The sequence below is a fragment of the Taurulus bubalis genome (assembly GCF_910589615.1).
Source record: "Taurulus bubalis genome assembly, chromosome: 10".
In the NCBI taxonomy this organism is placed as follows: Eukaryota; Metazoa; Chordata; class Actinopteri; order Perciformes; family Cottidae; genus Taurulus; species Taurulus bubalis.
Genome location: NC_136598.1, coordinates 14,537,605 through 14,563,274, shown reverse-complemented (window position 1 = coordinate 14,563,274; position 25,670 = coordinate 14,537,605). Strand labels below are relative to the sequence as shown.

The 25,670-nt window shown below is 41.9% G+C and overlaps 1 protein-coding gene across 2 annotated transcripts in view; it reads right to left on the bottom strand.

Annotated features, from left to right (window-relative positions):
* The window catches only part of rsrc1 (arginine/serine-rich coiled-coil 1), a 111,398-nt gene that overhangs the window by 66,457 nt on the left and 19,271 nt on the right, over positions 1–25,670 (bottom strand). For both annotated transcript variants that reach the window (XM_079225440.1, XM_079225441.1), the window contains exons 4-5: positions 23,731–23,979; positions 3,094–3,130 (exon numbers count right to left, since the gene is read on the bottom strand). In XM_079225440.1, the coding sequence (XP_079081566.1) occupies positions 3,094–3,130; positions 23,731–23,979 (286 nt within the window). The remainder of the gene's footprint in view (positions 1–3,093; positions 3,131–23,730; positions 23,980–25,670) is intronic.

Below are 25,670 nucleotides of genomic sequence, written 5' to 3'. Positions count from 1 at the left end.
GTGATATGAACAAGATTAAAATCACAAACTTTAAAAGGATCTTCTCAATGCTACAAAAAGGTCAACCATGTCCCATCGAGACGTAACGCAAGTTCTCAAATAACAACACAGATGTAACATTTCAGTTTCCTGTGACTTGTGACCTCAACCTGAAACCTCAAACTGATCGGCCTTTTCTGCTCTCCTTTCCCGTTCTCCCTCTCTCCCCCTCCCTCCCATCCCCGGGCAGTGTGTGTGGTAGAACGATGAGTACAGCTGCTGATTGAGCCAGTAATCCTGATGAGGCTGATTCCTCATGTATTGATTGAGCTGCTGGCTTTCCACTACTTCGCTCTTAGAAGCTGTGCATCTGGACTGATTAGCTGCTGTAGGCCACCTCTTTCACTATCGCTCCATTTCTCCCACAGCAAGGAATAGCCCAACTTAAACGTGTGTGTGTGTGTGTGTGTGTGTGTGTGTGTGTGCTTGGACGTGCATGTGCATGTCTACAAAAGCAGAAACTAACGCAGAGCACTGGGAGCAATTAACTTCAGTCTTTTTCTCTGCAACACTACCTATCGCGTTCAGTCAATCTGCTGAAATACGAAAAACAAAACAAACATGAACAATAAAACAAACCACATAAACCTTAATTGCACACCTAATTACCGCACCAGTCATTCGCTCACACAGCTAACTTAACAGGAGGCGGCAACGTTAAGTTTTCCTCATGAAAAATCAAGCGCAATAATTATTTGAACAGAAGCTTGTTTATAACATCAGTCTTCTTTTGAATTTATTAGTAAACAACAGAACAGTTTACAACTACTATTGCAAATTATCTAAATCAATTAAAAGCAATTCCTTGATAGAGACCAGGTCCGAGGTAGCTACTTGAAAGGATCATATGACTTGAGCTTGGTGACACCACAATAAGTGTCAATATGGTTGATGCACTAATCTTAAGAGCAGTACATTAACCGAAAGTCATAAATGCCCGTTTAGAAATCTACAGGGATATATATACAGTATGTGCCAGGTACGGAGGGAAACAGCGCTTTCCAACAGCCCTGCAAATCTACCTCAGAGGAAGACGAGCTCCATTATTTACAGTTCTCTGTCCCGAATCGTAATCAGAGTCTTGCGCTCACCAGGCAGCTGACTACTGGGGTGCAATCTCCCCATGAGCATAAACACACCCATAAATTCAAACACTCAGTATTCAGGTATTCAAATTCCCAGAGAGATATATATATATTTAAAAAAAATACACTGGTACCTATACTAACTCTGTTAGTATAGGTCCACTAAAACTTGCCAAGAAATATTAACACAAACACATTTGAATGTGAAACACTAATCCCAACGGTGTATCAGACATTCTAGTTTACATTAACAGTACTGTTCTGTATAACTTAAACAACTATAAATAAATTATAACAAAATTATAATATGATACACATTTACAATTCAAGGTCACTTGGTCAAGTGTGAAAACGTGAAAAATCTGCCCATACATATAGTGTACACATAATATCTGTCTGCAATATAAACTGATCCAGTATCACTTATGTCTTATGGAAATTAGTTCACATTCCTCCACCTGCCTTTAAGAGGAAGACTCATCCCAACATGAGACATACATTACCTAATGTTTGCCAAGATGTAACTGCCAATACACATATTGATTAATACTGTTTATGCAAGTAATCCTCTCTTGAATAATTCAGACCCCCCTTTATGGAGTACCACATCAATCACACCTCCAGACCTGACCATAGACATCTCCAAAGCCAAACTAGACCATTACTACATCGTGCACTATATTTAATGTCCATCATTGTATTTAAGTGTCTGAACCGAGTGAGAAATACCGAGTGCCCTAAAAAAATTCCCACAGTGGAACAAGAAGTAGGGAGCGGTGAACTAGAGAACAAGGGCTTGGTTTGAAGACAGCCAAAGAGGTCGCTGTACCCAAACAGCGCTTTCAAGTGCAACACATACTTTAATTAAATAATTATTAACTGTCTTATAGGAGTACATGTAAGCATAGACTTAATAGCATTAGCAGTTTTAATGTAAACTGTGTGAAAATCGCCACAGTCATTTCCTACTTCAATGAGAGTTCTGATAACAGTCAATAATATGCAACAATTCTGCGACTTAGCGCGACGATGCTGAGATCCGAGGTCAACTTTATCTGGTCTGCCACTCGCTCAAATGGAGAGTTACTGCGAACCGTTTGAATTCCAGGGTCAGTCATTTGTGTGGCATATTCAGGGTCATTTGCGTAGCGCGTGGTGGGGCGGGGGGGTCATTTGCGTAAGGTGCTGGGAGCTGCAGGTTTAGTATGCAGGGAGGCGAGGGAGGGAGGGCATGTGACATCCGCAGAGAGCCAGGACCCTCGCTGACCCCTGTCTATAATTCATCCCCTGGAAGATGGGGCACATCAAACCTCGGTTCCTTCCCACCCAAAAAGAGGAGCGAGAACCTTTTCACTTTGTTGCACGGCTTTCTGACCCCGTATTAAAGAGAGTAGCAAGAGAAACGCTGGAAACGTTGGCTATTAAATTTTCAGGGCTGTCCCGGGAGAGCGTTTCCAGGAGGCTCCCGATTCAAGGATGGGAGAAGACTGAGGAAAGGCCCCATGCTGACAGGACGAGGGAGAGGGAGAAGGAGAGAGGGAGGTAGGGAGGGTGTGTGGAAAAAAAGTTAAAAAGATTTTCCATTCATTCATCCATGAGTGAACAGGTACGCACACATGCAGAAATCCTGAAAATATCTACAACAAAATGCCAAAATGATGGTCGATAACCCGCCTGTGTGGTGTGGGCAGAATTTGGGATAAATATAATATAATATATATATAATAGATATAATATAAAATATAAAAAGGTGGACCAGGCCCTAGGGGGCACACTCCCCTCCCTATGTTTTCTATGTTTTCTCTGTGTCTCCATCTCTCTGCCTGGAACTGCAGGTATTCAGCTCCAATGCCGGAGGTTTCATTAGGAATGCAGATATCAAAGTGTGTGTGTGCGTCTGTGTATTTGTATGTGTGTTGTATTTGTGTGTACTGTGGGGGATAAAAGTGGGGTGTCAAATAGAACTTACCAGATGTTCTAATCTGCCTTTGATGTTCGCGGCTTCCCTGCAACACAACAACACATTTCCACTACTGTGAATAAAGCGCAGACACCAAACGTCATTTAAAAAAATGAATATTTTTTTGCAGATGCATACACACATTCACGGAAAAAATACACTTATATAAATACACATAAGGGAACATAAAAAGAACAAACTCTATTCAAGTGTGCTTGAGTGAACATTTCGGAACCAATGAATATTTTAACAGTTGTGTGCAACAATACTTGTAGCTAATTTTAATATGGCTTAAATTCATATCTTCATTCTTAATGAATCAACTCTTTATTTTCTCAATCAAAAGATTCATTGTTTGGTCTATATTATGTCAGAAAATGGCAAAAGAAAATGCCCATCACAAGTTTCCAGAGCCCAAGATAATAAATTAACATAAAATGTCTTGTGTCTGACCATCAGTCAAAAGGTTTTAAGTTTATTTTAGAAAATCAAGAAAAACTGAATATATTCATTATTTGAGAAAATGAAACCAGTAATCTTATTTTTAAATGTTTTTTTTTTAATTACTAAATTAATCGATTGTCCTGTATGTTCTATTTAGCTTTAGTTGAAATATAGTAAGCAATGGTCATAACCATCTTATTGATTTTCTTTTCAGTTATGAGCTGGATGGAAATGGTTGTGGAAGAAATTGATCTTCATGACATCAAAAAGGTTTTTGTAAAGCAAAAGGAAAGAAATAGATGAGGAAGAATTATCCTAATTGTATCCTTCCAGACTGGAGTACTGTGTGCGGTTGCATACATAGAGGCAGAGGTTAGCTAATATTGTTGCCGCACTGTTGGCAGTCATAATATCATAATAATAATAATTGCCAAGTACAAGAAAAGAACTCAAGAGTTTATTGTCAGTGAATTATTAAAAAAAATGTGTGTATGATTATCAGGCTATCACCGGCAGAATGGCGAGCCATGGAAGTGGAGGAAGAGGATTGGAGAGGGGGGGGGGGCAAAAAGAGCAAATTGGCAGTAAATAATAGATGCTATTTTGGCACATTTCAAATTTGCAGCAGTGGAAATCAACAGATCAAGAGAACACAAACAGGCCCCTGCACCCCCCATCCAACTCTGGCCCCCATTACTGACAACTCCACCCTGGCCATGGGGTTTCACAGTGTGCGTGTGCGTGTGTGCGTTTAGAGAGAGGAAGGCTTATCGACAGGCTTCAGTTGCTAATGCAGCCAGCAGCATCACAGTGTAAATCTACACCATCTCTAAAATTACATACCGTCTAATCCATCCCATCCCACCCCCACCCCACATCTCCCTCCCTCCATACCTCCCTCTATGCATCCATCCATCATCCCTCCATCATCCATTCCTCCCTCTTTCTCTCTCCCTCTCTGTCTCTCATCCCTCCTTTCCTCCATTCTTCTCTCCATCCAGCCCTGCATCAGGCCAGGTCCCAAACCCAGTGTGACCACAAACCTCGGCTATTCCCACATCATCAACATTTCTAAACAACAGGATGAAGGAATGACTGAAATGCTAAACTGAAACATTCACAAAAGTAATAAACAACAAGAGAAGAAGAAGTGGTGAAGAAAGGATGTTTGCTGAGCCTCATGCAGACAAGTCAACCACTTAAGGCAAACTTCATCTTGCTATAATTACATTACATTCTGACAAACATCCCGCCACATTCATTATACATGACGGGCGCCCGGCAAACCAGACAGCAAGACATTTGTTACCGTGGTGACAGTGTGTGTAATCCGCTAATGAAGCACAATTAGTGAGAAACAATCTAACACAGGGGAGACGCAGCGCTCGATCCTTCCTCCTCCAGTCTTTTCCCTTCGCTTTTTTTCTTCTTCCGCCTCTCTCTCCCCTCGCACTCCTTTTTATAACCACGTCTTTTTTTTTATCCTGTCTTTTATTTTTGTGATCCAACCTTTATTAAGCTCTTCACTTGCATTTAACCTACCACTCTGTCATCTCTTGTCTGGACTTTATCAAGGGCAAGCTGTCCAGCACTGTCCGCACCAGGGCCGAAGGGATCACTCTATCCATTAGATGCACACAGCCGGCACACACACACACACACACACCATTTTACATCCTCATCTCTCTTTTCAAAACATCATATAATCTGCTGAGGTCTTCAGGGACAGCGCTTTCCTTTTCTCCTTATCTCTCTCCCTCCCTCCCTCCGCTCTCTGTGCCTTCAACGCAGAGGCAGCATCGATTTCTGAATTACACCACAATATTAAATAATTAATATACTTGCCATGATTGATGTTTTGCATTAGGCCAATATTAGGTTATCAATCAAAATCCACTTGGTTTAATGTAATAATATTGAAAATGTGTCAGTGCCTGTTCATCCAATTTGTAGTGGAGGCAAGCCAGATAGTAATGGTGGTGTAGCACAAGGCCTCAGAGACACTGTGGCCTGCTTACTACGACCATAGGAGCACATTATAGCCCTGGCACTCCGCGGGAGGGAGAGATGAAGTGAAGACATGGAAAGACAGGGATGAAGTCAACAGACAGACATCCCTGATACGCTGTGACAGGCTTGAAATTCTGAGTGTGACAGTCCCATCGTTTATTTTACACTGAACTTGTGGCACATTAAAAATAATTATACTTACGCTGCATTAACATCAGGCGATGTTGGTGGTATGCAGCAAATCGGATATCATATTAGTAGACAAGCAATCTGGAACCACGTCGGCTATCGGTCTCACGGCGGATAAGCCTTCGGGGGCAAAGGACTTTACTTCTGGTGTCCCGCCAGCGGATATCTGGGTCACAACTTCTTTTCCGTGCACTGCTCATTGTTCACAGTCCGATAACATCTTGAGATGTAAGAGTGGCCAAGTAGCCAGTTTACAAGCTGATTTTTTACCATTCAAAAACAAATGTATCATCAGGCGATAGCCGGTGGGTACAGAGATTGTATTGCGGCCAATACATTCCACCACTTTTGGACATATGGTCTTTTTCCCTGAATTAAAATAAAGAATGCTCGAACGTGATTGGTCAATACACAGATTCTGTTTATAAAGATTAGCTGTAGCCTCCTCACGCCGGAGAAAGTTCTTTACGTTTGCGATAGAATATTAAGAGAAAGCTGCATTTTAATAGCAAAATGCATCAATAGAATGATTACAGAAAATAGACCGAAAATAATTTAATTTCATGTACTAGCAACAAATTGTCGTGCGTATTTAGTTTTGCTGTTCTGCCATTCCATCTGTTTGTGTCTCCCATGCATGTCCAGAAGGTGTTCTCCGTCTCCAGATACACCCACAATTCTCATGTACTGCACAAGGCTGCATGTCAGCTCTGATACACAAATGTTCAAATGCGCAATCTAGCAAAAAGCTTGTTTGATGAACACTGATCTTGGACCTGAGCTCTAGGAAGTGGCAAACATATTATTGAGGCAAATTATACAGGTGCAGGACAAACACTGCACTGCAAACGAAAAAGAGAGACTAAGCATTGTATGCTTTTGGAGATTTTAGGACGCACCGCATTGCACCTTTAAATGTCAGGCTAGTCACCACTTTCTGCAATTGGCACAACAAAAAAATGGTAAAGCTGGACAGGACCCACTGCATTATTACTTTTCTTGCCGTATTTTGTGCACAGATTACTTCTCTTTTACCAGCAAAATAGCTTCAAGACAGAAAGAGAAAGAGAGCCTGACAAAGAACGGCCAGTGGGAGAAGGAGGGGTCAGAGAACGAGAGAGAGAGAGTAATGTACTGTTGTTCCAGGAAATGGTAATTAGTTATCTGCGGTCAATTAAGTAAAACAAGACAAACAAGTGTGAGTGTTAAACGGATCCCTGGCAAGGTCAATATATCCAATTTAACATGGTCACTGGATCCATCACAGTGTGCACTTTTCTGCTTTCTCATTCCAGCTTTTTTTCACCCTCGCCTCTCCTTCATTTAATCTTATTTAATCCACTTCTTTAGATTGCATATTATTTCGTCCAACCCACGTATTCTTGTGGACTCTATAAGGCACAGTACATGTTTTGTTTCACTGTCTCCAAACCCTTTTCTGTCTTTAAATAGGGTATTTAAGCTGTTGCCTCATCTTACCTCCTGTCCTTCTCCGTCTCTCCTCGTCTCATTTTGCTCTCTCCCCTCTCCCTCCCAAACCCCTGCACTCCTGCTAGAAGACAATTAATTACAGAGCCGGTATCAGAAGAGTTGTCATTTGTGGTCAAGTTTCTAATAATTGCATTAGGGTCGGCAGGTTTTTCTAAGATGCCCTCCACTTCTTTCCCTCATCCCCTCTCTTTCTCTTCCTCCCCTTACTTGAACCCTCCTCCTCTCCCCCTCCGCCCCTTGACACGGCGAAGATAAATATCTTCAGTCAGTCAACGGTGGCAACAGAGGGACTTAAAATGCAGAGGCAGTCATTTGATTCCCAGCTAACAGAGCTGCCCATTAGTCCAGCACTCATCAGCCATGCATTACCTCTCAGGCCTGCTGTGCTGAGTGTGGAAGCTTTAACCCTTTCACTGCCCACTACTGGCCAGGTTTATCACGTCATATCAGGTATACTTCGTCCCGGCTCTCTTCCACTGGCCCCATTTGTCTCCTTTTTCTGTCTCCTATTTGTGGCTGCAACAATTTAACTGTCCTTTACCAGCAATGGCATTGTAGGAGCAGCAAGAGCAGGGCAATTGAAAGGATTGCTCTTTCTGCAACCCAGTACTGTAAAAAGGTGATGAAATACCCTCTAATTTAAGGATAAAAAAATGTATGAATTAAAATGTCAACGCCAATGGTAATGGCTCCATCATACTCTATATATAAAGTATGGGGAGTGAAGAGTCGTAAACACTATTGAACCAGAAAGTCTTACAATGACCTTAAAGCAAAATGTAAGCATACCTTTAAAACATTAGCACATTTTAACTCACCCACATGTTGAAAAAAACAATTGCTCATCTGTCAACCTCACCGTCAATATAGCAAGACTTCTTTTAGGATGACAAGTTTGACAAAATCCTTTTTCTTTCCTCATTAAGAGATGCTACTAATCATTATTTTCACAAGTGATTCATCCAACGATGGTATAAAATTGCTCAATTTGTCTGACACTTGAAACAAATAATATTCATCGTAGGGAATGATTGGCATTACTGCTTTAAATATGACATAACCCACTAAACAGATTATCAAAATAGCGAAAGTAAAACATTTTGTTGGTTGGTTTATTCTTAAAATAGATCACGTGAATGCAAATGTAATAACTGAAATCATTATCATTCAAAACAGCTGTGATATTGTCTTTAAATTTCAATAAGTAGGGGGTCCAGAATGAAGCCGTTTTGGACCACATAGAACTTTTTACTGGGAAAAGAACACAAATCTATGACCACGTTGTAAGCACTACTCTGTTTCATTTAAGTGTTCCTATTTCTTTTTGTTACAAACCTGAGCTGCAGAAATAACATGTTGGCTTACAGCAGCCTCTCAGCCTGATATCAGTCAGAGATAGTGAAAAGGAAGACAGGACACTGTAACGCTATGAAAGAGACATCACTCATAAGATTGTGTGTGTGTGTGTGCCACAGTTGCATGCCTTGTCAAGCGTGTCATTGAGCATTCACATGTCATTTGACTGCTGATAGAATGGCAGGCATATTTATTAAAGAGTCAATGTGATGGGGACACCTGAGTGAGCACACTCACATAAATAAAAACCCACAATGCACTAATACACAGTCCACATCAGTGACATCTGCCTGTTTAACTAATAGAAGGCAAAAGCTTGATATTAAGCAGTCAGGACGCACGCACGCACGCACACACGCACACACGCACACACACACACACACACACACACACACACACACACACACACACACACACACACACACACACACACACACCCACCCACCCACCTTTCCCCCAGGCCTGATTGCCATCTCCATAGCTCCTTTTTAACAGGGCTACCAATTGAAATTGAAATTGTATTCTTCTGTGTGTACTATCAGAGCTACCTCTCAGGGTTTTATACAGCTAAGAGGAGGGCTGGGGGGGGCACGCCAAACTCTCAGGAAGGGATAATGCAAGGGTAAGTCAGGAGCTGTCACTCTTCCACGCAGAACACACGAGAGGGAACAAAACACAGACTTATGCTTCTATGCTTTCTATGTAATTCGGCATACGCGCACACACACACACACACACACACACACACACACACACACACACACACACACACACACACACACACACACACACACACACACCTCCCCACCCCCTTTCCCAATGGAGGGGGCTTTACTTTAGCATAATCCCAAAATGGTGGAGAAAAGCAGTCCATTAAAAAAAGCGGCTAACAAATTCAGCACTTTATGTTTCTCTGAAGGGAGGGTTAAGTGCAGTCAATAAAAAAGTCAGAAAAGGAGGAAGAAGAAAGGAAGAAGCTGATTTATGGCTGGCCTTTCTGCTCTCTGTGATAAACACACACACACCTGTTCATATGTGGCCCATATCTGACACCTGGTCATGGACAAGAGAGAGAGAGAGAGAGAGAGAGAGAGAGAGAGAGAGAGAGAGAGAGAGAGAGAGAGAGAGAGAGACACTTGTGGAGCAGGAATACGTTTCTTGAAAAGTTGCTTTTTGATTCACTTTAACAGACGAGAACACAACTCGTGATTACTGAACATTGTCATCTCCGTTAAAAACAGGTGTTTTGTCATTCTGCACCTGGGGTACAAATTTGACAGAACTTTTTATTATTAAGCACTTTTATGGCTAAAGTTGAAGCAGTGCCTCCAAACCAAACGGCATTTTTTTTGTATCCTTCACAGACGATTTGACTCATTTCTTTTTGTGTCACCTTCAACTCCACTGTTGAAAGATGTGGACATTATTAGCATAACGGAAATAAAAAAGGAGGAAAGGGCAGAAGGGGCCAATTATGGAGATGAGTCCTGGTGTTACAGATCAAACTGTTTTTGTGTGAACTGTTGACTTTGTCCTTGTGAATCGTTTATTATTGTCTTATTTTTTAAATCCAACTCTGCCAGGCCAATACAGCAGCCGGTATGAGCCCATTGCAGATATATCGGTATCGCTGTATGTCGGCTGATAAAAAGACATTGCAATTCACAGAAATGCCAAACTAGGTTTAAGGTCATAGAAACAGTTCCACATTACATAGTTTGTCACCAGAGAGCACTGACAGGTTGTTGTTCTCATCTTTAAGTCTCACTTAAACTCCCAAAATTAAAAAAGCATTGCAAAATGAGCAAAGCTTTCATACAAATCTGAATCTTATATTAAACCTGATCATCAATACTATGTTTTCTGTCAAATTTGGAATATGGAAGAAAAAACCTCTGAGCCTACTTTCGGCAGAAGGGCCCCTGTGCCTGTGCTTATAGGACCCGACACGCGTTCAGATTTATTTTGCTATTAAAGAAGCAAATCATGCATCAGCAGGTCATGGTTGAGGAACCATCTTCAACTCATTTTGAGCCAGCCGACTCAACCGTCACCCCGATCAGTTCACACGTGCATTTAAACACCGTAGACCGAGTGTGTCTCTCTACAGACTGTCCCTCTTCCTCGCCCATACATACCAACTCGCTGCTGAAGAGAAGTGAATGCCAAGTTTGAAAAGTAAATTGACTTATTTTTCGTGTGTTACGTAGAGGGAGAGTGGGACAAAGACAGAGAGACATGGAGAGCAATCAATTTCCCCGTGGTTTCTTCAATAGCCGGTGGTCCTTTTCATACCTCCCAATTAGAACCTTTCCTAATCAGAAAAATACCTCTCCGTTATTGAGACGGAAACAATGACGCTCCCCAACATTTCCGCCTGCTCCAAAACTCTATAGATTTCAGGACTGGTACACAAAGAATAAAGCATCGGGCTATGCGGCAGGGGGAGACGCTTGTGTTAAAATCACATGTGGAAATCTTTTGGCTCTCCTCGTGGCCCCAGAAAAACTGATGGGGAACAATGGCAGCCCGGCACAGCATCTGTCATGGCACAATATAAAAAGATGATCTTGGCACAGAATGGACACAAAAAAAGAAAAAGACTGGGGAGAGGGAGGAAAACGGGGGAATGGAGGGGAGGTGAAGGGGAGGGCCGGGCGAGAGGTAATTCATTTGCAAATCAGGCCCTGGCGCTCAGGTCTATTTCAAGCTGCCAGTGGGTGCCAGGAGTTAACAAGGTAATCAGTTTCAATCCTGCCCTTCAATTGTACATCACACCCTCATCCAGAGAATACCCGGGCCTTTCTATAGGGGCAGAGAGGGGAAATAGCAATCTGGCTGCCGGCTGGCTGCACACACAAAACACACACACCTGAATACAAGCGTGTACACATATACAGGCAGCCACGTATTTGCGTGCGCACACACCTACATAGACAATTTAATAATAGCCATGTATCCACAACATGTCTTTATAAACAACTGTACCTAGTTGTAATAATTGTTTCAAAAGTCTTTCAAGCAGACAAAAATGCCAAATATGTGTTTGTCAAACCTTCTCAAACGTAAGGATTTATTGCTTTTCTGTCTTGTATATGAATTTTATTTAAATGCCTTTGAGTTCCGGGTTGGTGGGACAAAACAAGATCCTTTAAAGACGTCTCGATGGGCTCACATACCTTGCGAGAGAGCCCATGGTTACTTTACTTTTGACATCTGTTGATCAAAAAATATTCAACAGATTAATCAATAATTACAAAATAATGGTTAGTTTCAGCATGAACACTGAGAAATGTTTATTTATCACGGTCTTTCTGCGTCTCTCCTCTCATCCCATGTTTTACTGAATATATGAAGCCTTCGGTTTGCTTGTTTTTAGTTGCGTCAACGCCGTCAGAGCCATGTTTCAAATTACTGCTCACCATGATGTCACAAAACCTCAAATATATTGAATCATGCGCTTATAATCCTAGGCAATATATATTGTTACAAAGGGGCCTGGAAGTATTTGTAGGTCATTTTTGTCATGTTTACTGTAACTTGTAAATATAAAAAAACTAATGTTTCCAAAGAAAACCTCCATGTACACAACGAGTAACAAGGCTTTTCTCAACCTAAAACAAGACCAGCAAAATAGTAGAAAGAAAAAAGCAAGCTGAATGCGTCCTAATCCTTTCTTCCTCTCTTTAGTCCGTGTCAGCTGTAACCGGCTGGCCGAGAGGCAGTTAGCACCGGTTAGTCCCTTATTTGCATAATCAATATGACAACCTTATTTTTCTGATGCAAACAGGATTTTACTGCTGAGCTGTGTTTGTTGATGTGTGTGTGAGTGTGCCCAGTCTGCTTCTGGCCAGCCTCAGTCATGCCCCTCTTTAGCCTTAATTAGATTAGGCGCGATTATCCCGGCTCTACCTTACAAGTGTACAGGCGGGATAAAGTGGCCACAAAGGCCGGCCTGTCACAGGGACAGGGCTCAGGTCTGCAGGTTATCAGGGTCCAGGGAGACACACCGCGTACATTGTTATTCATATCATCTCCACACCGTTCTCTACGGTGCCTTTTTCACTACCCCCTTCCCATGTCTGTGGTGTCAAACTGGCGTAATCACTGGCCAGGGTAAGTCTCTCTTTTCTCTGTCTGTCTGTCTGTTCGTCCGTCAGAAGACAAAACAACATGGCCCCAAGCGCTCTGCAGTCTGGCCTACAGGGAGCGATGTCAGGAGTGGGAGAGGGTGTGTGTGCGTGTCTGTAGACTTCAAGGAAAAGTGGTACAAAGAAAAGTTCACCCAAGTCTCACTCTAATGCAGATAGACAAACGAGTACAGCACAGACTTGCATGCAGGTGCAGAGGACAGAGTCGCTGCTACAGCAAGAGATGCAGGAACCCACGACACCAATACCTGGGCCGGCCGATACAGAGTCCCGCTCAGATAACAGTGTTTAATTAATAAGCCGTCTGCTTTCCTTACTTTGTAAAACATAATGTAAGAAATAAAAACCTGGATGTAAATTTACTAAATTGTTATTTGTTCACAAAAAAAAACAACTTGGTAAGAGATTGTCAGATTGAACAGGAATTCCAATTCAAGTGTAAACTTTTTTCCACAGTATTGGGAAAACTTAAACACACAACAATTCCAGTATATAATGTGTATCGTATATAAAGATAGAACTGAGTTGAATAGATCCACACTGTCATCGATAGCCATTTGAGTCAATATTGGCCCGATATCGGTATTGGTGACTCCCTCGCTACTGCTAACAAGCAGGTAACTAAATCTTACTCTGACAACCTCAATTTACTCAACATTCAATTCAACACTTGATTTGGGTGTGTCTGGTCAGATATTTAATCTTGTTTGGCATTACACACTACACTTGTTTAAAGTACTGTCATCTGTTGGTCTGTGCACTTTATTGTATATTCTATTGTAAATGTAATTGTAAATTGAATATGTTCCTGAACAACTGTGTTATGTTATGTACCACCCACCATGACACATTTCTTGTATTTATTTTTTGGTAATAAACTGTTATGATTCTGATTGTTTACTTTAATGAAGTTCTGATACAAATTAAAGTTAAGACCAATTTATTAGGCACATTTCTCATTTGCCTTTTTGTGTTTGGACCCTTGAGAACTTTAGCTCATTTGGCAAAAGGAACAAAAAAGCTTTGTCGAAAAATGTATGATATCAAAAAGAATTGGTAATGGTATACTGAATACAAAAATGATACACTGCCCTACTCAAGACTCAATAAACAATCTATATATCAGAGGTATCAACATACAGTGTAACCATGTAAAAACGTCCCTCCTGAAGTGCACACTCAACTAAATTGTGGCCTATGTTTACCTAACATTTGATTAATGTGTTTGAAAATGTAATGAGATGATTTGCTATGATTTTCTGAAATACTCCTCCATTGTCCCCATATAGAGCTCAGAACTAACGGATTCCAGTCCGTCTGCATTGATGAATGTGTATGTGGAGAAAAAGGAGTGAAATATGTTCTTACTGTTGATTAGACAGCAGCTCCCAAAATGGTTATACACAACTGTACATACTTTCCATGCTGTCAAATGTGGGCATAGAAAGAGGCAGAAACAGAGAGGCAGGGGGACATAAAAAGGAGTACAAAAAGTTGAATGATAGTACTATACATAGAGGAAAGAAAGATGGATGAAAACTGTAAATTGAGAAAGTTGCATGGGAGAGAGAGGAAGAGAAACGTTTCTGCCTCAAAGACCAAAAACTAAATGAATGAGCGTACGGTGAGAGTACGGTAACTAGGATTCTTTCATATATTCCCAAACAAAGGTTTCTTGTTAAAAAATAATAATACCCCCCTCTCCCAAAAAAACACAGTCGCCGACATTTGACATATTGTGACGCGTCAATACCTTAAAATATCCCATTTAATGTTGATCAAAAGATTTTAACCTTATTGTCCTACCCCAAACACAGCTGACAAATCATGTAAAACATGACTGTTTATCTTTACTGAGAAAAAATGGAAGAAGAAAGAGTCATCAGTGTGAAGTGTGTGTGCAACTGAGTGAGGCACAAGGTAAAATAACTCTATTAGAGAACTGCAGGGGCTCGGCTGGTGAGCCAGCGCACGAGAGTGAAGGAGAGCGAGAGTGAGCAAGACATTAGTACAAATGAATTAAACATTGGCCGGGAGATCTAAACTTCTGCTGAAAAAGTGGCAGGCTAAATGGGTGGGAGGGCAGGGGAGGAAGACAATGAGAGAGGAGGGAGGCTTCAGAACTTTACCGCAGCTACTTAATGATCAATATGAGCTGCGTCTCTGTGACACAAATAAGTACTCCCATGCCTCAGCCATCACAATCAAGCATACACGCGCTTGTATGATTGGTAACTGCACTCATAACAATTTTGTTTAATTTCTGTGTGAGAAAAAGAAAAAAAAAGAAAAATGGCTGCCGATCTGAAAGCTCCACTGAGATTGATTGTTATATGCTCCTTTCAGGCCATATTTACTTCCACAGCTGAGTCTTGGTACTTAACCATGTGTCTGGAGCGCTGTTTACCCGGTCTGAAAGAGGTATTCTTGTAATGATCAATGCCATTAGGCAAGACCTGCAGAGCTGTATTTCTGTCTCAGAGCAGCAGAGGTCATGGCGAAAGGTAGTCTCTGCTATCTTAAAACGCTCTACCTTTCTCTCGCTATGTTACTTTGTCTGCTCTCTCCGACTAAAGAGAACATCTCTCTCTATAATGTATTCTCAATCTCAGCCTTTCTCATAAAGACTTCAGTCAACACCTTCCCTTTCCCCTAGTGCCGATGAATAAGTACTGGATACTAGAGAAAATTAAACATTTACGGCGTGTACACATCGTTCCCCATAACAATCTTCTCTTTTAGCTCCACACCGATTACTCACACCAAAACGATCCGGCTTTTCCACCGCGAGAGAGAGAAAATACTGAGGGCAGAAAAACATATTTTGTCGACAAGCACATTTACATAACCCTCCTAAATCGGAGCTGGCCTGTCATGTTTGCTGCTCATAACCTGCTGCTTATAATCCTGCCTGCATCCTCCTCTGATCCATAAAGCTGAGCAGCCAGCCACTTCAACAGCAGCCAGGACTGCCATCACTAGCTGCTGCTCCTGCTAAGACAGGGCCGTCAAAAGAGGAGTGGAGAGGGGAGGGGAGGAGAAAATAAAAGAGAGGAACAGGGTAATTGGATTGGGGGGGATCTTCTATTTGGCCGGGTATGGTCTCTGTCATCACGCTCCAGGCCTGGCTCCTCACAGTGCCTACAGCAGGTCTCAAAAACACACACACACACACCTCTAAACAGAACTGAATCGCTACCCAGTTCTGGGGGCAGACTGTCCAGTGCTCCGCTAAAGCCTGCAAGGTGTCTAGTGCTTTTGTGTGTGTGTGTGTGTGTGTGTGTGTGTGTGTGTGTGTGTGTGTGTTTGCATACTCCTCTAACAACTCACTAAATGGTTAAACAGATTACAGAGCGCACTAAGTGGATTGTCACAGCTCTCTATCGCTTGCTCAGTGTGTCTCTCCTGCGATTAAAAGTGGCCAGAATCTCCCCCCCCGACGCACACACGCACGCACACACACACACACACACACACACACACACACACACACACACACACACACACACACACACACACACACACACACACACACACACACACACACACACACAGCAGAGAGGCCATTCTCAGGCACAGACAGTGTCCTACAGTACTGACTGTTATAGTCAATTAGTGACTGCATTATCTGAATTAAATATTAAACCTAACAGTAATTATCATCATAATACGTATTGCTGGTTGTTGCTTTGTTTTTTAAACCAAGTACAGCATAGAGCAATTCTAGAGAACTGGAATAAGGATAATCTCTTCCTGGACTAACAACACTCAATGCCTAGGACTGATATTTATTCAGAAGAAATTGAAACAAACCTTAAACAGCGAGTAATTTTAATCTAACTATCATGGATTATTGTCTGGATTATGTGTCAGATTCTGGCAGTTACACTTCTTGCTTTAATACAGATACAGTCAAAGGAAAATGTTGCTTATTAAAAGCTTTGTATCTACCTTTTTCATGAATAAATAATGGGCTAATTTGTTGTAGGTGTGAGGGTCCACGTGACTTAAATGTTCTCATTTAGCCATGTCAATTGATCGTTTGCACCATCGCACAGACACACATTCTGGCATATGCCATGCTCATCAGATTTGGGGTATATTTGGCATGTAAGAAGTCATTAGAAGTCACATCTACAGACTGGCAAATAACAACAACCCCCTCATACTACAGGGAGTTTGATTGAATACTGAAAAAAAAGATTTCTTAAGCTTCGATGCAAAATGTGTGGTCGAGGGCTCGAAGTTGCATTGGTATTCTTTAACATTAGATTAAAACAAACCTACAGTTCTTATATTGTTTACCCCTTCTGCCCTAAAGACAAATACAAAACCAGGTTTGTCCTGCATCACTGTATATGTCTTAACAAGGTATTCATCTACTTGTTTGTGTGTGAAAATAAATGTCCATCTCATGAAGATCGAGTTCATGCGGCCAGGCTGTTTTTTATCCAATCTATGCTCATTATCTGTGTGGAAAAAAAGCAGCTAATGACTACATACAGCCATGGGCCAAGAAAAACTACAGCTGCACCGCTCTGTGTGCGCATGTGTTTGTCTATTGGGACCTGTGTGTGTGTGTGTGTGTGTGTGTGTGTGTGTGTGTGTGTGTGTGTGTGTGTCCACCCTTCGCATGTAGGCATCACTCCTATTTCACCCAGCCTCATCCAACCACCCAGCCCCCACCCAAACTACACACAAACACAAGCACACCCACTCCTCTTCAGCTTCACCCATGTCTCGTCTTGCTCCTGGCCACTAGGCTACCCCCCTTGACGCACACACAAATAATACACACACTTACAGCTCATTGATTTAAGTCAATGTGAGTGTATCCTAACCTTCCGAGGACGGTGTTTGAAGTCTCTCTTACCTCCACAGACCCGCTCCCAGAGCCAGACACAGCCTAGAGTCCTGCAAGAGTGCAGGCAGACACACACACACACACACACACACACACACACACACACACACACACACACACACACACACACACACACACACACACACACACACACACACACACACACACACACACACACACCGAAGCAGCCAGTGGTCCCATCCACACCACCCATACACACACTCCCAACAGGCTGAGAGGATGCCGCAGGCAGGGGCTGCATATGCGCAAACACACACACACACACACACACACACACACACACACACACACACACACACACACAAACACACTTACTTTCTCTGTGTATTATCAACACTAATGAGCTGATAGATGTTCAACAGAGGCAAAGAAGCAGACAATCATTTCCTCAGAGTGAGGCAAGGAGGTAGAGAAAATCAACAGCAGTGAGTGCGAATGTGTGCGCTTGCGTCTAGGGTCTTGTTTTATTTTCTCTTTTCCTCACAGCCGCTAGGCTTCCAGAGGTTAAGGCTGAGCGATGGAGCAAAGCTAGCCAAACCGAGGCCTGCGGGTCCGGCCGGGACCCCTGTGGTGAGGCTGGGTTCTGTTTAGCTTGTCAGGGGAAAACACAGTAATGAGAGGAATTACTAAACAATCACATTCACAGAGAGAGATGGGAATGGGTGGGTTGGTGGGGACGGCTCTATGGATAAAAGTGTCAAGAAAACAGGCTTTATTTAAAAAAAGGAACTCCACTCTCAAACAATAAGCTATTTTCCAAGTGTGAACTGTTGGAAGTGCTGCTCTCGCTAGAAGAGAAAAACTCCCAAATGATTATTTCATAGGCAAAGACATCAAAAAAGGCTTTAATGAAAAGGTAGTCATTTCATTTCTTAACCCTAAGCTCATTATACCAACTGCAGTTTTACATGCACAAGGAAAAGACGGCTGTCTGATGCCGTGAGAGGTCTCCACACTGCCCTCCGTGCCTCCGCTGCCCAGCCGCTGCCCATTTCACACTCAAATGACATGAAATTGAGTCAAATGGACCAACAGTGCTTCCATGACCCAGCACAGTCAAGGAGTTCAGCCTAATTGGACAGACCTCTCAGATTGACGATGTGGAGAAAGGCAGCCAGTCCACGTTCTTCCACTACCTTGGTGATCCGTTACAGAGGAACGCAAAGAGGTCGACACTGCCAAAGGGAAAGGCTAAAGACGTCTCTTGAAAGCAGACGGATTCTTTGACGAAGGCGTAGACTTTGAGGAGAGTGACGGACATGGAAATGGAAGGAAAAGGAGTGAGAGTTTGCATACCTGTGTGTTTGAGTGCATCATGACCGAACCCCCCAAAAACCAGACTTTACTACATCCATCACCAAATTCCTTCCAGCTTGATCAAAGCCTCAATCTCTGCATCTTAACTATGCCCAAACCTTTAAAAACACTATCATGTAATATATAAAAATATTCTTTACAACCTGTCACTTTCTGTGGAGAAACCACCGTCTGAGAACTGATGTCTGCTCATTAATTACAGGCAGGTGTTGAGTCTGAACATCAGGTTAAGAATGCCGTTACATTCAATACTTCTGTCAATTATCTGTATGGGGGCCGGTGTGCATTTGTCAACACAACACACCGATTGCTCCTCCTGCTCTAATTTAGGGAAAACACACACACACAAGCTAGAATGGCACTCAGAGAGCACCAATCTTCGTCAAGGTCACATGGACCATCTTGTAGCGGAGGTAATAAATAATAAACTTTCATAAAATGAAACTTGACCTGACTCTAGCCACCCAGAGTTAGGGAAAAACTAGCAGGTTCACTTGAATGCAGATGTGTGCTGCGTGTGTGTGTGTGTGCGCGTGTGTGTGTGCGTGTGTGTGCGTGTGCGCTTGTCCACCCTTCGCATGTAGGCGTCACTCCTATTTCACCCAGCCTCATCCAACCACCCAGTCCCCACCCAAACTACACACAAACACACCCACTTCTACTCAGCTTCACCCATGTCTCGTCTTGCTCCTGGCCACTAGGCTACCCCACTTGACGCACACACAACTAATACATGTGTGTGTTCTAGGTGCAGCAGCCTAGTGAGTACAACAGGGAGACGTGGGCTATGAGCGATAAGGAGAGGCTGAAGGTGGTCCCTGTGCTGCACGGCCAGGGGAACGAGCTCGATAGGATACGAGGATGCCACAGAACAGTACAAGGAGGACATCATCTGTGTGTTTGTTCAGTCATTCTAATTGTTCTTGAGGAGATATAAATGTGTTATACATTATATTTCATTGGATTCCACAGGGACCTAGGAGATTGTTTAGCGGTTCAGCTAATTAAAAAAATATATCATAATTAGATTTTTTTTATTTTTTTTAAATGTAATCAACATATTTGTGTTTCGGAGGAAAATAAACAAACACATAGGATTATAAATTGAGGCTGATCTTTAATAAATGTATTGTCACAACAACCAATTAATTGCCAGAATGCCTCTGTGTCGCACACAGAGGCACATCAACACCAAATTCAAAGAGTTCAAGAAAACTAGCAGAGAAATAAAAATAGATCCCTAAAACTAATGAATAAATGGTGTGAGTTTATTACACACCAAGTGGAAATGGTATGATTGAAAACTTAACTAAACCAACGACAATAAGTTGGGTACATTATTGGGTTAAATTACATCTATTTTCATATAATTTATATAAACCTATTTCAAAATGACAAGTGGTGCTGATGAAGGGGTACTTGTGCACATCTGATAAGGCGGGGATCCACTCAAGTATTTAACTCAAAGCTGAATGAACAATATACACAAGTAAGCTTTCCTGTTGATTCATCAATCAAAGACAAACAAACAGGTTTAGTGCTGGTTAAATTCTTAAATTAACCTCTTATGGTCTCTCTGTAAATACGAAGCCAGCGGATTACACAGAGCAAAGCTGAACTTTTGACCCTGTACACAAGTCTGGGCGCACGCACGTACACACGCACACACACACAGAAAATCACCCACTTAGCCTTTGCCACTGGTGAAAGGCAACAAGATCTCTTAACAACTGCTCGTCTTTTTCCATAAATTTTGCATGAAAACATGCCGCTGGAGCACCAAGTTGCCTGCTGTCATACTAGAGGAGTGTTAAATGTTTAATGACGACAACACCACACACAAGCGCACGCACACACGGAGTCGGTGTCAGGGTGCCGCTCTGAGGGGCCCCTCTTTCATCCTGACAGACACTATAAAGCTCCTGAGCCACTTCCCCACCCAGGCATCAACATCGCACTGCTTTACTCCTCTCCTACCACCCAGCAAGGAAACCTGGATGTAAATGAGGTTGGTGTGTGTGTGTGTGTGTGTGTGAGTGGCGAGGATCAGGGGCTTACATAAAGACCCTACCCCCGTCACCATTAAGAGTAGAAGAAGAATAATGGAAAAAAAAAAAGAAGTGGCTTGTCATCGACAGGATATACTGCAGAAAGCCTTGTTTTACATATTCCTGGAACATCTCACCGATACTGCCTTTCTTCTGCTGAAGAAACTCTAGACTCCTTTGGGAGCCACTGGGGAATAACAGGAACATCCATGTCAGGCACTTTCTGGACGTGATGTACGTCATAAAATGTTTTTGCATCATGTCACAACATGTAAATCAATCTCAAATTAATCACACATCGCAATATAGTGTATTTTTATTTTTATCCATCAGATTACTTTGACTTTCTGGAGCAGAGCACATGTTTAGTGATTACTCAACACTGTTAAAGTGCATGCAAGTATTGTATGTTTAAAAAAAACAAAAAGCAGTTTACATTTCAACAATGTATAGCTCCACCCACTGTGTTTCTTTCTCAAACTGATGAGTTAATTACAGAAGAAAGAACCGTAAAATGAATTGTGACCAGAAAGAAATTGCTATGAATTGTTATGAAGTAATTTTTCCTGACCAAAAGAGCATGGCGCATGTAGGAAACAGTTAAGTAACCATCCTCAATACCCAGATTTATGGGAATCTATTTGTATGTATACGTCGCCTGATATGATGGCAAGTCAGCACCACATGGTTTAGTCAAAATTATTCCAACATCATACCTCCACAGGTAAATTGGAAGGCCAGATAGGAGGATAGACAGTTTGAAATATATTAACGCCGCCACAGGTGGAAATGCATACATGCACATACACAAACCAACCTACGTACTACGTATATCAGCACACACACACACACACACACACACACACACACACACACACACACACACACACACACACACACACACCACAGACAAGCTAAAGCGGGGTCAGAGATAAAGCAAGAGATTCCTATCGATGCTGAAGGATATTGAAGCCTTAATAAGAAAATAGATATAGTCGGCTGGCCGCACATTTCACTGTTAGCTTTATTTGTTTTCCTGATACAGATCTAAAGAAAGGCAATATGTAATAGCTTCAAATAAATGGAGCACTTTTCCTTTAAAAGCAAATCTCCATGTTCTTTTCACACGGAGCAATATTGAGCCCCACGGTCTTCATTGATGACCATAAAGCCTCCATAAGAATGAAAAGAGTACTGCTAAATATATTATTAATATCAACACATCAGTTCTATCTTTTCTACAAACAAGTGTAGTAAACTTATGAATCATTATTTAAAGATCATTTATATTTACAAATTGTGTAAATCTAAATAAACAAGAAACCATAGCTTGAATAATAAGTGGATGCTTAACCCTTATTTATAAGCATGTGAATGTTTCCTTCAGTCATAACTGTGCATAGTACAAAGAAAAAATCTCATTTAAGATTCACTGTCAAAGATATAATAATTAGCATTTATTGAACTTAATGAGATGCAGCACACACACTTTTTCATAAATAAGTGGTGTGACAGTTTAGCAGTGGTGCGCAAGCAAAGTTTAAAAAACGCTCTGAGATGTGCTGCATTTTTGCCTTTCGACCGTTGCTACAGTTATGAGTTTCATCATCTGATTGCACAGTTGCATCAAGAATACATCTGAGGAATAGAGATCATTTTCAGTCGGATCAAACTGTTGTAAAATCCTAAATTGACATTTGGCTATTACTGCATATTGCTTTTAGTCAATTCAATGAAAAGCCTCGAAATAAATACTGCCTCAAAATGTTTTCTCTCAGACAAGTTTATGTGCAAAGTATTCAAAATTTTCATTTGTTTAAAAAAACAAATAGCAGTTTTGGATGTGAATAAACACTTTTCGATCTGTGCACTTAATTGTAAAGTAAAGGCCAAACATAGACTGCACTATGAGTTCTGATGCAGTTAACCCAGGAAGCTGAAGTCTCTGAAATTGATGTGTTTTAGCACAGCAGCAGGTCTGCACCGCTCATGGGATCCATAGTCTGATACACACATCTGTGCCATTCAATATGACAGACAACAACTGGGTTCCAGTCATATTACAGTGGCCTCAAATCACATTAGAGCACCCCACACTGGGGAGGTATTGAGGGTGCTATTCTGGTCGAGGCAGAGAGAGGCCTCTAAGGTAGTTAGACCTGTATTCGAGTAGATCCACTACTGTAAACCGGTTTCTAGTGAGTATTGCAGCCTTTAGAAGACGTACACTTGGAAGTGAAGATGTCATTTGCCAACATTTCTCACCACAATAAGGAGGACTCATTTATTGTTTCTTTTCTTGGTATAAGCACCAAAGACATCAGAGATGCATATGATATGGTTATGTTTCTAGCCTTATTGCTGCTGGGTGGAGTTAAAGTCATCAGACATCATCTGGTGACCCAAACATTCTCTTGAAACTGAACCTGTGCAGCACTCCTACCGACCATCTATTCTTATTTCCCCATGACGTCTTTTCTTACAAGAGGGAATTATATCGCATTACAAGGCCAGTGTAGGCTGGTGCTTGATTGCAGGAAGAAATGGAGGAAGAAAGGGAATGATGGATTGATTGATGGATGGAAGGATCAAGTGATGGATGGACAGATGGAGAGGCTGAGACTGAGCTCCATATTTAAGTCTGTATTATACTGACCACCATATTCTGTACCTCCAGTTCAGATTGAGCTGTGTTTGGTGTGTTTGTGACCACCTGTTCATGTATGCCTCCATGTAAAAAGTATTTGTCACTTACGCCTTTTTGGCTGCCTTGTCCTTAATCTTGTCCTCTCTGTCCTTGTCCTTTCCCCTGTCTCTTCCTCTGTCCCTCTCCTTCTCTTTCTCCTTCTCCCGGTCGCGGCCCTTGCGCCGGCTCCGGTCACGCTCTCGGCTGTGGCTCCGGCTCTTCCGGCGAGTGCGGCTGCTACTTCTCTTGCGGCTTTGGGTACCTCGGCGGCTACGGCTGCCGCTCTTACTGCGAGACCTCCGGTGGCGAGAATGAGACCTGGAAGAGATAAAAGACGAGACATAGAACCACAGATGATACAAAAGATCATTTTTGCTCTTTTTTTACTCAACAAATAAGAAGCAATATGCTGGTAGTTTTTTTCTTTCCCACAAATGAACCTTCAAATACTATTGCAGTGGTAAATATCACCAAGTCTTTATAATGAAAGTTATATCCTCGTTCTGCCTTGTCTAATTCTACTTACAGTTAAATATTGACTGTATTTACCAGAATGTCTTTTGAAGATGTTTCAGTTATACATGTGTGTGACAACTGTGAAAATAGGAATAGTGTGAGCCATTGAGTGTGTTCCCACCGAGGAGAACACATCTTGTGGATGCATTGCAGTGCAGGGGATCCAGTTCATTGCTTGGTGACAAAATCTATTTATTGCTCTTTTATTGTAAAATAGTCACAATATACAAGAATCAGCTAATGCTACCGTCCAATTTAAGTAAAAGTAAGTGTTCAGTAAACTGCAAACTTTTATTCCTAAATATATTTTTAACATATACCTTTTTATCGCTGCCTTAATCTGCTGAAAGAAAAGTTAGGATTCTGGTTCAAAAGACTTATGCTGCATGAAACAAAGACTTGCAAACCAGTGAAATCATCAAATGACACCCCATCCCGATGCGAGACCAACTTTCTGGAGACGGTGACTTCACATCAACAAATAGGAAAAATTGGAACATTCTCATCGATTAACAAAGCTTAAAATAAAACTCTGTAGGATCAAATTTTCCTTGAGTGAACAAATCCATCCTTCATTGGATGGACCTAATAATACAGTTATGTACAATCACATACAGCATGGCGCACACACACACACACACACACACACACACACACACACACACACACACACACACACACACACACACACACAGTAGAAATGGAGCCAATTAGAGGCGGGCTCAGAGGAAGGCCTGTCCTCGGTATTGATCCTGACACTGGCCCTCTGGTCTCAAAAAGATTAACAGTGGGAGATTAACTTTGTTAGTTATGACACACAAACACACATCATTTAAACATCAACAAAAAGTGAATTGAAAGTGTAACTCATGCTTCAGTATTGTGTCATACACACAAATTACCAAAACATAACCGCTTATTTATGTCACTGCACATGCCTCTATTAATGAAGACAAAATCCTTCAACAAATTCTGCTCTGTGTGTGTGTGTTTGTGTGTGTGTACATGAAAGTGTGTGTGTCCGTGTACATGCACGTGTGTGTGCGCGAAGGACCATGATTTGAAACCCCAGTAGAAATCGGCAGCTGAGATGCCGTTATTTTCCATCATCTATCATTTTATTGATTTGTCTATAAAAACAGTCGAACCTGCTGTCCACGAGCTTTATTGCTTTCCCCCCTTTATTAGTTTGCAGTTTGGGACATCCAGAGCTGTCTCAGTCCCGACAGAAAACTAATCATTTTCTTCAGACGGCTGTCACCATCCTAACAGACAACACTCTGACAACTGTTGCAATCAATTAGGCGGGAGCGATCCTGATCACCGGAGACCAGCTAGCTGCACTAGTTCAAGGTCTTATGAGAGCTCCGCTCAAACCGCCACATCAAAACAAAAAGAAGCCACAGAAGTTCAACCAGCTGTGAGTGAAACCTATTCCATAAGCAACGGTCAGACAAGGACCAATAGCATGAAAACAACATCATATATTTACT